The sequence below is a fragment of the Aquarana catesbeiana genome, linkage group LG02 (assembly GCF_042186555.1).
Source record: "Aquarana catesbeiana isolate 2022-GZ linkage group LG02, ASM4218655v1, whole genome shotgun sequence".
Classification (NCBI taxonomy): Eukaryota; Metazoa; Chordata; class Amphibia; order Anura; family Ranidae; genus Aquarana; species Aquarana catesbeiana.
In genome coordinates this window covers 63,678,875-63,692,317 of record NC_133325.1, presented here as the reverse complement: position 1 = coordinate 63,692,317, position 13,443 = coordinate 63,678,875, and the positions used below count along the sequence as shown (strand labels likewise).

The 13,443-nt window shown below is 39.9% G+C and overlaps 1 protein-coding gene across 9 annotated transcripts in view; it reads right to left on the bottom strand.

The window, feature by feature from the left end:
- FAT3 (FAT atypical cadherin 3) overlaps positions 1-13,443 on the bottom strand; it is a 974,406-nt gene that overhangs the window by 617,350 nt on the left and 343,613 nt on the right. For all 9 annotated transcript variants that reach the window (XM_073612988.1, XM_073612979.1, XM_073612983.1 and 6 more), the window contains one exon: positions 1,397-4,707. In XM_073612988.1, the coding sequence (XP_073469089.1) occupies positions 1,397-4,688 (3,292 nt within the window). In that variant the 5' untranslated portion in view covers positions 4,689-4,707. The remainder of the gene's footprint in view (positions 1-1,396; positions 4,708-13,443) is intronic.

Here is a 13,443-nt window from a genome sequence, read left to right as displayed (position 1 = left end):
TTTAAAAGGGATATCAAAAGGAGTAGCCATTGATCAGCAGTTTCTTCATGTTACAATTTGGACATGGTAAGGTCGGTTTACTAAAGACAAATATTCTGTTCACTTTGCAAGGGAATTTTCACGAGGGCTTGAGGAGTTGGGTAAAGGTCTTCTGACTTCCATCATCCAAGTATTTGCAAGCAAAAATACTGTTTTGTAAAATTTCTGTTGTACGTGATTGGGAATTCTTTGCAAAGTAAAATTTAATTACAAACACTGAGCTCTGGGGCAAATTTCCTTGCAAAGTGTAACTCGCCTTGCAAAGAGAACAGCTTTTTTGCCTTTAATAAATCAACCCTATTGCTGTTGAGTTTGGGATTTTTTGGGTTGCTACAGGCTGAAGAGTTACGCCCTGTACACACGATAGGATTTTCCAATGGAAAATGTGTGATAGGACCATATTGTCGGAAATTCCGACCATGTGTAGGCTCCATCACACATTTTCCAATCCGACACACAAAGTGCCACGCATGCTCAGAATAAATTAAGAGACGAAAGCTATTGGCTACTGCCCCGTTTATAGTCCCGAAGTACGTGTTTTACATCACCATGTTCAGGACGATCGGATTTTCCAACAACTTTGTGTGACCGTGTGTATGCAAGACAAATTTGAGCCAACATCCGTCAGGAAAAATCCATGATTTTGATGTCGGAATGTCCGATCAATGTCCGACCGTGTGTACTGGGCATTATCCTTGAACCAACTTCTGCTGAGACAGCACTGCAATCAGCAAAACTCCCTGCTGATTGGAGAGCCCTAGCTCTGACTCAGCAGGAGGCATGTTGGAAATCTTCAGAGACCAATGTTTCCAAACAGAGAGCAAGGGTCCTTCTCCTCAGCATGCTAGCAGGGATCAAGTTGGCAGTTGAGATTTATAAGTAATTATTATTCCTGTCCAGCTACTGCTTAGATTAGATTGGTGGACTGGTCCAGACTAGAGAAATATAATGGCAAATTAATAATCATTGCATTTAATGGTCTCACTACAATACCAAATTTCACCAGTAGGAGGTGTTCCATGTTAAATCTGTCAATACAGTTTTTGTCCTACAAAAACCATGCCCAAGCAGCTCTGCTTTAGAGATTGGAACCCACGGTTGCAAATATTGCGCATTTACAATTTTTCTATAACCCCCCTTAAAGAACACTTCTGTCTGCTTTCAAACAATATTAGAGAAATGATCTTTGCACAATATAAGCGCCACAGTTGTATTTTATGCTTACATTAGGGGGTAGTATTAATATAATATCAAATATACACATTAGGCAGCATGGGTTGCTTAGAGTTTAGCAGATTCTTTTAGCATGCACCATCTAAAAAGCAACATAAAGCTGAATATACTTTCATACACTTACCAGTTTCTTCATCAATGCTAAATCTTCCCAGTCCACTGCCATCTCTTATAGAGTACTGTATTTCACCATCACGGCCATTATCTTCATCTCTCGCCAAAACTTGCAAAACACTAGTTCCGATACGTGAATTCTCCTTTACAGATCCTGTTACAGCAAAATCCGTAAAGTAAGGAGTATGCAGATTTTCATTAACATCCACCACTTCAACCTCCACAAAAGAGACAGATGAGAGAGAGACTGGGCGTCCCTTATCCTTAGCCCTTACTGTCAAATTGTAGAACTGTTGCTTTTCATAGTCCAACTCTTTGTTTAAGCGAATAGCACCACTGGTTTTATCAATTTCAAATCTTCCATTGTAGTCATTCACCAATGAGTAACGGACTTGACCTCCGAGGCCAAGGTCAGGGTCTTGCGTCTCAAGCCAAGAGATGACAGTACCAACTGGAAGGTCTTCAAGCACCCTAGCAGTGTAGCTAACAGGGATGAAAACTGGAGAACAATCATTGACATCATCTAAGTAGACCCTTAATGTGACGACTGAAAAAAGCTGCTGGCCATTTTCTGCTTTGTCTCTCGCCTCAATTTTCAAAGTGTAGTTGGACATAAGCTCTCTGTCCAGTTGGTCAGCTATATATACTATTCCAGTAGAGCTGTTAATAGCAAATTTTTTTGTGTCTGTTAAAATAGAGTAAGTGACTTCACCATTTGGACCGAGATCCTTGTCTCTAGCTTCTACCTGAATCAATTCTGTCCCTATGCTTGTGCTCTCTAGGACATTAGCTGAATAACTTTCATGGAGGAAGATGGGATTGTTATCATTTGCATCATTTACATGGATAGTTAGCAATCGCCATGAAGACCTCTGGGGATTGCCTAGGTCATATACTGTAATGTTAAGTAGATATTTATCAGTTGTTTCTCTGTCCATCGGCATTAAAACACTCAGTTGACCCGATTCCAAGTCAATAGTAAAACAGCTATCCATATTGCCATCTGTAATTGTGTAAAGTACCTTTCCATTAAACCCTGAATCTGGATCACTAGCTTTAATCCTAAGGATAGAAGCTCCCACAGAGAGGTCCTCCTTCACTGATACATCCGAAGGAAATGACTTGTCAAACTGGGGTGGTTGTCGGTTTACTGAATAGAAATCAAACAAACCATCTTCATAATTAAGCTTGGCATTAGCTTTAGACTTTTTTAGAAGCTTCTCTGCTAATTTCTGGGCAACCCTTGTTTCTTTACAATCAAAATACTTTGAAGGTACCTTGCCATGGACAATGGTTATGTTAACAAACATGGGGTCTGCAAAGTATTCCCCATCAGTAGCAGTGATCTTAAGAGCAAAATTACTGTTTCTTAAACCAGAACTAATAAAAGATTTCTTAAGTTGTAAAACCCCAGAATCAGGATTCAAGTAGAAAAATCCAAGCTCATTTCCAGAAATTATCTTATACTTGACAAGTTCTAACTCATCTATATCGATTGCAGAGACTGCTGTGATATGTCCACCAGTTGGAAAGTCAAAGGAGATGACTCCTTGACAAGCTACCTTTTCAAACAATGGTTTATTATCATTTACATTCCCTATATGAATGGTTATGTTCACTTCACTTTCATGGCGATATGGGGAACCCCAATCAGATGCTCTCACAACGAATCTGTAACTTTCAGGAGAAGACTCAAAGTCGAGAACATCAGAGGTGCTGATAGTTCCCGTAAACTGGTTTATGACAAAAGGCAAAGAATTCAGGCTAGCTATACTGTAAGTGATATAACCATTTTCTCCTTTATCCATATCAGAAGCAGAAACTATCAAAATGCTAGTTCCAATGGGAACACTTTCATTGACAAATGCCTCATATGAACTTTGCTGGAACTGAGGAATGTGGTCATTGGCATCTTCTAGCCTGATCATGACTTTTGCTTTACTATCACTGCCTTTTTGTACAATTGTGATTTCATAAGTATCTTTCCCAGCCAAGTTTAGATGACGGGCTGTGGTGATAAGACCTGTTCTTGCATTAATCTTAAAATATTCAGAATCTTCACTCTCAGAAATTTTGTATTCCACAGATATGGTCATGGGTTGCACCTTCACTACTGCAACAATAGCACCAGGGGGCGAGAACTCACTGACAGTTACTTCATAAACATTTTTTTCAAACTCAGCTTTCACCTTTTCCTTTTTAGGGCTAGCAATATGTACATATTTCATTTCAGAAGATCTCTGAGGAGACCCTTTATCTTTTGCCTGAAGTGTCAGGTTAACACCATATGGAAAAGTGTCCCAATCAATAGGACTTTTTTGTTTGATTTTATACTCGTTCATCCATTTTCCCTCTTTAACCAAAGAAAACTGTTGCAATGCATCTCCCGCCACTATTGAAACAGACTCAATGTCACCATTTGCACCTTCATCTATGTCATCAACGGTAATTATGGCATAAGTAGGATCCACGTCCAACATGGAAGGAATGTGAGTGACCACAGTGATTGTGGGAGCATGTTCATTAATACGTTCAATGTGAACAAAAAGTTTGGCAGTGCTGCTTACGCCATTGTTGCCATATAATTTCATCCCACGATCTACGGCCAACACTTCTAGGTCATATCGGTTTTTCTCATCGTAGTTTAAGCGTCCACTTAACGAAACAACCCCACTAGTGGGATGAACAGAGAATAGATCTACTTTGTTCTTAAAATAGTAATAAAATTCTCCATTAGATCCAATATCGGCATCTGTGGCGGTAACTTGTGCAATGCTAGTCCTTATCGGTGTACTCTCGGCAATTGTGACAGAGTAGGTTGTCGGGGAAAACAGAGGTCTGAGATCATTCATATCCAAGACCTGAATGTTAACTTTTGTCCAAGCCTCTAAGTCTTCTCCCCTGACTGATGCTTTTATTGATAATAAATAGCTATCTTGAATTTCTCTGTTCAGGATGGCAGAATTTCCACCTTTTGTTCGAATCCTTAAAAAACAAAAGTCTCCGATTACAACTTCTTCTGCTTTAAAAAAACCTTCTTCATCTCCAGACATGATCCTGTACTTGATGTCCCAGGATAGGTTGGCTAACTTGATTCCAATTTTCGTTTGACTGTTGAGGTACGTCCGGGCAGCAGAATTTTCGTAAACAGTGGCATTGTATGTGGGGTATGTAAACTGGAAGATCTGTGGTGAGGGTCCTTGGATACCAATGCATAATTTGAAAAAGAAATTTAAAAACAAAAAGATCATATAGGAGGGAGATATCGATGTGTCTCCCAAGATATCCATGGTTATAGCCATTCCATCATTTTCTTTTTTCCTGGAACAAAAATAAAATTAACATTAATAACATTTATACATTATATATGTTATATTTATATACTGTGTATATATATATATATATATATATATATATTTACTATCATTACTCCACATGCTATGGTCCTGCGTAAGCTACGCAGTAGGTTAAAATGCGTTGACCTATGAATTCGGACCTAAACACTTCTATCTACTTTGTATAAGCTACTTTATATAAGTGAATTTGCTTTGGTTCCTTTGGGGTATACCTTCTACTAGACTCTTGTGTGAAGCACTGTTGCCTGATTTGTAAACTATGTGTATATGCAAAAGTGTTTTTATTATGAATTGTAGATAAAGATTTTGTTTTTTATATATAAGGGTTATGTTTAATGCCAGTGCCATTAAAGTCCAACGTTGTTGTGGGATTTCTTTCTATATATCTTTTGCCGATACCTGACAACGTTACTAAACCTTCCACATTCTATCCAAAGTTTATAAAAAAGTTGTGACTTTATATACAGGCTCAGTCAAAGGACTTTGTTGTGTGGCAAAGCTGGGTAAATCTTGGGTAAAAATGTCTTCAAGCTGTGTATTTAGCTGTTTGCCAGGAGTTTAGCTTTAACAAAGTGACAAAAAATATATACAAATGGAAAAAATAAAGCATTATTTTAAAAGATCAGGGACATCTGACAAATTTTAGAAAACTTTTACAAAAAAAGAAAATGGAATAGAACCTTTGTGATGATAAGTCAAGTTATACAAATATGCTTCTGACTTTTGGGTGGATTGACAAAAGGATGCATTCAAGTCCATCACGTGTAACAAACATTTCATTAAAGACGACCTTCACTCTCTTTACCCACTTTCCATTACAGTGCTTTGCAAACGTATTTACACCCCTTGACATTTTCCACATTTTGTCATGTTACAACCAAAAACATAAATGTATTTTATTGGGATTTTATGTGATAGACCAACACAAAGTGGCACATAATTGTGAAGTGGAAGGAAAATGATAAATGGTTTTCAAAGTTTTTTTTTACAAATAAATATGTGAAAGTGTGGGGTACATTTGTATTCAGCCCCCCTGATTCAATACTTTGTAGAACCACCTTTCACTGCAATTACAGAGAGTGACATTTTTGTTCATTCTTCTTTGCAAAATAGCTCAAGCTCTGTCAGATTGGATGGAAAGCATCTGTGAACAGCAATTTTCAAGTCTTGCCACAGATTCTCAATTGGATTTAGGTCTGGACTTTGACTGGGCCATTCTAACACATGACTATGCTTTGAACTAAACCAGGGGTAGGCAACCTTAAAGAGGTGGGGATCTACCTGAACAACAAGGGAGAAGTAAAAAATCCCCAGGGCCAGTTTTACCCAGTGTCGCCTCCTCACACCTGATTTAAACATAAAATGTTCGTACTACTATGTTGCATTTGCGTGCATTGCACGGCAATCGTTTTTAAATCAGTTGGTGAGGAGGCAACATATTGCCTCCTCACCACCTGTCAAACACACTCAGATCACTTTTCACTCTTCTTTCATGCTGCTGGCATCACTCTGGAGGCCGCGATAAGAGGTGAAGGGCACGATCTACCAGTCACCTGTCCGCGATCTACTGGTAGATCACGATCTACAGGTTGCTGACCCCCAATCTAAACCATTCCATTGTATCTCTGGCTGTACGTTTAGGGTCATTGTCCTGCTGGAAGTTGAACCACTGCCCCAGTCTCAAGTCTTTTGCAGACTCTTATGCCCCGTACACACGGTCAGATTTTACGACGGAAAATGTGTGATAGGACCTTGTTGTTGGAAATTCCGACTGTGTGTAGGCTCCATCACACATTTTCCATCGGATTTTCCGACACACAAAGTTTGAGAGCAGGCTATAAAATTTTCTGACAACAAAATCCGTTGTCGGAATTTCCGATCGTGTGTACACAAATCCGACGCACAAAGTGCCACGCATGCTCAGAATAAATAAAGAGATGAAAGCTATTGGCTACTGCCCCGTTTTTAGTCCCAACGTACGTGTTTTACGTCACCGCGTTCAGAATGATCGGATTTTCCGACAACTTTGTGTGACCGTGTGTATGCAAGACAAGTTTGAGCCAACATCCATCGGAAAAAATCCTAGGATTTTGTTGTCGGAATGTCCGATCAATATCCGACCGTGTGTACGGGGCATAACAGGCTTTCTTCTAAGATTGCCCTGTATTTGGCTTTATCCCTCTTCCCATCAACTCTGACCAGCTTCCCTGTCCCTGATGAAGAAAAGCATCCTCACAACATGATGCTGCCACCACCATGTTTTACAGTGGGGATGGTGTATTCAGGGTGATGTGCAGTGTTAGTTTTTGACCACACATAGCATTTTGCTTTTAGACCAAAAAGTTAAATTTTGATCTCATCTGACCAGAGCACCTTCTTCCACGTTTGCTGTGTCCCCCACATGGCAAACAGGACTTCTTATGGCTTTCTTTCAACAATGGCTTTCTTCTTGCCACTCTTCCATAAAGGCCAAATTTGTGGAGTGCAAGACTAATAGTTGTCCTGTGGACAGATTCTCCCACCTGAGCTGTGGATCTCTGCAGCTCCTCCAGAGTTACCATGGGCCTCTTGGCTGCCTCTCTGATGAATGCTCTCCTTGCCCGGCCTGTCAGTTTAGGTGGAAGGCCATGTCTTGGTAGGTTTGCAGTTGTGCCATACTCTTTTGATTTCCGGGTGATGGATTGAACAGTGCTCTGTGAGATTTTCAAAGCTTGGGATATTTTTTTTAAAACTGCAATAAACTTCTCCACGAGTTTATCCCTGACCTGTCTGGTGTGTTCCTCGGCCTTCACAATGCTGTTTGTACACTAAGGTTCTCTAACAAACCTCTGATGGCTTCACAGAACAGCTGTATTTATACTGAGATTAAATTCCACACAGGTGGACTCTATTTACTAATCAGGTGACTTCTAAAGGCAATTGGTTTCACAAAATTTTAGATGTAGGGGTATCAGAATAAAGGGGGTTGAATACAAATGCACGCCACACTTTTTAGATATTTATTTGTAAAAAAAATTGAAAACCATTTATTATTTTCCTTCCACTTCACAATTATGTGCCATTTTGTGTTGGTCTATCACATAAAATCCCAATAAAATAGATTTAAGTTTTTGGTTGTAACATGACAAAATGTCAAGGGGAATAAATACCTTTTTAAGGCACTGTAAATTACTTCCCTTCGTGCTATTTTCACAGTCACAGATTGTGTTCTGTTTTTTTTTGTAAACACCGGATTCTTGCCTATGTAATAAATCCCCCGCTGCCTCGTAGGATACTCATTTCATCCCAGGAATCTCTGGGGAAATCCACTGCATATGCACCATGATATGACATCAGGGTGCTGGCTCTGCATGTGTGTCATCAGGGGGCTGTTGTGCATGTGCATCACCAGGGTGCTAGCTCTGCATGCGCGTCATCAGGGGGCTGGCTCTGCATGCGCGTCATCAGGGGGCTGGCTGCAAGAACCAGGAAGAGACAGCCGGCTACTGGTGGCATTATAAAAAATGATAGCAACATGGTAACTGGTGTACAGCAGCAGAATGGTAGATGGGTGAGTATGTTAGTCATGGGTAACCCAAGTAAAATATATATGTGCCAATTTACGGGAAAAAAAAATACATTTTAATATTTATAGATAAAAACAACAGCTATTGTTGATCCAGGGAATATCTGTTTGCCTTTCGGGGGATTAAGTCCCTATTCACACCTGCAAATAGGGACATTTGCAATGACATGCTGGAGACCCAACATACAGTCTGCACCCAGGGCCAATCATTCACGGGTAATCGCTCCATCAGCGAGTACATGCAAGTGGCTACGATTTGCTGTGGAAGCTGTCAGACTCCTAAGGCTTTCAATGGGGCCTCCTCCTGCATCTAACTCCTGCTGGATTTCCTGTATGTAACTGCAATTGTGAATGGAGCAATTTATGTTTCCCCCACTGGAGCAAATTGGACCATACTTTTATATGTTTTTTTGCCTTCCTCTGGATCAACTGTGGGTATAGGATTTTGTATATGGAAGTTTTCTATTTATATTTTTTTTTTTCAATTTTTTTTTTCTTTACTGTACATCAACTGCAGGTATAGGATTCTGTATATGGTGGTTTTCTACATATTTTTAGTATTTCTTTTTTTGTTTTGCCTTCATTTAGATCAGATGTATGTATAAATTTTTATATATGAAAATTTTCTTTTCATTTATTCTATTTATTTATTTTTTCTATCGGTTGAACTGGATGGACTTTAATCTGGCTAACTATGTAACTATGAAGTGGTGAAGATCCTTTTCAAGAACACTCACGCCTGAACACTATCTCTGCTGCAACAATTACACTCCGACTACAGTGATAATGATTAACACAGTGACACGCAGTTCATGAACTGCATTGTATACGGTCTTACTTAGCCAAAGTTCCAAATTCTATATGAGAGCTTTATAATTGAGGAAACTAGTGTTTTTTTTTCTTTTATTTTTTTTTTACTTCTCTCTCACTTTGTTTTCTTTGTCTTTCAGTGCATTCTGGCCTATTCAACTGAAAAACAAACCAATTTAAAATGCAATTAGCGTCCTCAATGAGTGCATTTAAGGCTTGTAATGATGCTAAGTGCATTACTTAGCTACAGATGCACTCAGTGCCAAACATCATGCTGGTACTTCTTTATGTGAGTTGCTGGTATTTAATGAAAATCGCAGAAGCAAAAAAAGATGACAAAGCATGGAAGGGAAAAAAATCTTGTAAATACATTCAATATAAATTAGATAAAGAGTATGTTTGATAAACTGGAACAGAGTTTCTCAACCAGGGTTCCATGGAACCATAAAGTTCATCCAGAGGTTGCTAAGGGTTCCTTGAGCAATTTCTGTCTCTCAGATAAGTTCCCACGGATACCATTGATCTTTTTAGCTATCTGTAAGGAGCATTCTTCCCACTGACCATCACACTAATGTATTATGAGTTGTACATATAGTCATTTTTAACAGGGGTTCCCTGAGACTGGAAAGTTATTTCAAAGGTGCCTCTGTGTTGAAAAGGTTGAGAAAAGCTGGACTGGAATGTGCTATAGACTGCTCAGGACGCAATCTCAAATTTCAGTTGGTGAAGACTTGCCCATGGATTCACCAAAAAGCTGCTATTCTAAAGCTGCGTACACACAGTTGGATTTTCCGACGGGAAATGTTCGATGTGAGCTTTGCTGTCAGAAAGTCAGACCGTGTGTATGCTCCATTGAACATTTGCTGTCGGAATTTCCGCACACAAATGTTTGAGAGCAGGTTCTCAAATTTTCCGACAACAAAACTTGTTGTCGGAAAGTCCGATCGTGTGTGCACAAGTCTGTCGCACAAAAGTTCACACATGCTCTGAATCAAGCAGAAGGGGCCGCACTGGCTATCGAACTTCTCGGCTCGTCGTATGTGTTGTACGTCACCGCGTTCTCAAGTTCGGAATTTTTTGGCCAACATTTGTGTGACCGTGTGTATGCAAGACAAGTTTGAGCCAACATCCTTTGGAAAAAAATCCACGGTTTTGTTGTCGGAAAATCCAATCATGTGTACGGGGCATAAGATTACCAAGATCAGCAATCTTTACTGAATATAGAATCATATAAGAATTTGTTAATTTTTGGAATAACAATAGATGGCTTACCTCCCAACTTTTTTGAGATGGGAAGAGGGATGCCTTTTAAAACAACATATGTAGGCAAAGGACATACCCCTGCACAGCCCCTGGTTTTGTGGAACTATAAAGAGTACAAAGGCAAAAAACAATTGGTTAAGCCCACAAATGCTTTTTTTTTTACCACTTCCTTCCTGTATACAGGATTTTAAAATAGGAATAGATGCAATCATTTAGATCAGGGTTTCTCAACCAAGGTTCTGTGCAACCCTAGGGTTCCTCCAATTTTTGCTAGGGGTTCCTTGAGCAATGACCAATTTTTTTTCTCGCAGATAAGTTCTCAATGACACCAATGACTTTGTAGCTATCTGTAGGAGGAAATTCTTCCCAATGACCACAAATGTAAGGAACACTCTTCCCACTGACCATTACACTCATCATGAGTTGGGATATAGTCATTTTTAACAGGGGTTCCCTGAGACCAGAAAGTTATTTCAAGGGTTCCTCTGTGTATAAGAGTTTGAGGAAGTCTGATTTAAATATTAGATGAACAGTTAAGTGTAATATAACACTACCGGTAGTTAATGTTCATACACCAGGGCTTGACAAATTTGCTTTGATTCTAGGAGCAAGCTAAAAAAGTTAGGAGACAGTTTTTTTTAAACCAACAAATCTTACAGGTGGAACACGTAGCACGTTCTCGAAGATGAACTTATCCTTTAACCCTTTCACAGCCAGAACCCTTTTGTGTTTTTTGAACACGTTTAAAAAATGATTTTAGGCCTGAATATTACATAAAAACCCCAAACATTATATATTTTCTGATTTTCTGAAAGCAGAAACCCTGGAGAATATATTAGTGATAGTTTTATGTGACACAATATTACGGCAAAGATTTAGATTTTCTAAATTTACGTAAAAAAAAAACACATTATAAGGTATAAGGGGGCACAAACGCAATATATTTCCCAATTTTATTGGTAAAATATAAAAGCCAAGGTTGCACCAGGTAAAAAGATACCCAACATGTCAAACCTTAAACATGTTAGTACCCTATATTTTCCATAGGCGATGCTTTAAAACCCCCCTATAAGTCATCAGTTTAGCATCACAAAGGAGGTCTGCTAGAATTATTGCTCTCATTCCAGCATGCCCCGCGATATGTAACATGTATTCGCAATCAACGTCGTCAGGCGTAGGTGCCCCTCCATATGCGTTTATGTTTGTACGTGCGTATATGTGGTGGAGGGTTGCCTCAAAATTTTTACAATTAAAATAAACATTTTTTAACTTTTTTCTGGTGACAGGTTCTCTTTATTGAGACATCTAAAAGACCCTGCATGTCTCCCCTGTACTCCACTAAATGTAATGCAATGCACATCACACTACTTAACCTTTTTTCCTGGACTTAATGGCCGGGAAAACTGTCAATGGGGACTGTCAACATGTGTTGTCACTTCTGTGTCAACAACCACCTCTACCCAGTGAGGGGTGCACGCGTGGTGTGGGCAGCATTCAGGCGGCAGCCCAGGCACAGGATGAAACTTCTTGTCGCCATGGTGACCTGGCGCCTGGAATTTGTCGAGCCCTGACATACATATCGGGTCTACACATCAGATTCTGCATGGAGTTTGCATTTCCTCCCTTAGCTTGCAGGTATTCTGGTTACCTCCATGTGCTGGTAGGTTAATTGGCTAAATTGGCCCTGATATGTGTGTAAAAATTTGTTAAGCACATGTGTTATTACCTTCCTCATGCCGAGCAATTGGAGATGGTTGAGGAAAGATGTGCCAACCTACCTCGCAAAAAAAAATCACCAATAAAATGTTATGGGGAAAAAAGGCTTTCAAGTGTATCTAATATGGAGCCCAGATAGTTGGGCCATTAAATCACCAAGAGTTGGACACAACTAAACATTTATATACACACATACATCCATCCATTAGACCAGTGGTTCTCAACTCCTGTCCTCAGGACCCACTAACAGGCCAGGTTTGCAGGATAACTGAAATACATCACAGGTGATATCATTTGCTGCTCAGTGATTGCAGTATTCTAGTCTGCATCTCCCCAAGGTAATACATAAATTCTGGCCTGTTAGTGGGTCCCGAGGACCGGAGTTGAGAACCACTGCATTAGACTAAAAAGAGGAACAGAAGGTTTTGATTCCAGGAGGGACAGTTGGGACCTAAGCTGTGGTCACTTAACGTGTAAATCCACTTTTGGTGGGCTTATATAGTGCGCTCTAATACCCACCTTGATGAACCCTGACAAGTGATGTCTCCTCTCTACTGAGAACCTCACTGTGGCCTGCTTGTCACTGGGAAACCTCTTCATTAAAACTTTCACTGGCAGGTCCTTTTTCCCAGCACATGCATACTAAGATTTATGTTTATTCCAGTAGGACATCTAAAGTCCATGGCAGAAACTGAGGTACTGAGCATGCCACACGCTAAATATCTTGGTGGATCAAGCATAATGTAGGTAAGTGCTTGGCTTTTCAGGGGTGATAAAAGAGAACATCAGAACCTGCTAAACATAAATACACCAAAAGTGGACTAAAGCTAGCCATGCACAGCCCAAACAGCTGAATCCTGCTAAAAATGTGAATGCCTGGCTGTCTGTAGCTTCAATATGTCACTGACATGGAATAAGCATGCAGATCAGAAAAGTGAGAGTTAAGTCAGAACTTCTGCCCTGGATACCCGTTATAGATCAATCTCCAAAAAGAAAGTTTTGAAGTCATTGATTCAGCAGCTAGCATTTTCAAAAGGAGGTCAGCAGTGGCAGCCCCTGTAAAGCAGATATCATATTTGGAGTCTGTCTGACAATGCAGAATCTGGGTCAAGTGAAGCTACTGGGGGAGGTTAATAGACAATTACAATAAGATAGGGTTAAGAGCCCTCAAGCAATGATGGGTCCCTGGAACAAGAGACAGCACTAAAAATATTGCCACAAGTTCTAATCCTTCCTCACTATAGTAAAACACATCCGTCTGTGTCCCCGTTGGAGAGATATCCCATCACTTCACACACCACTATCCTGACATGAGATCTTCCCAAGGGGGACACGGGTGGCATTAAA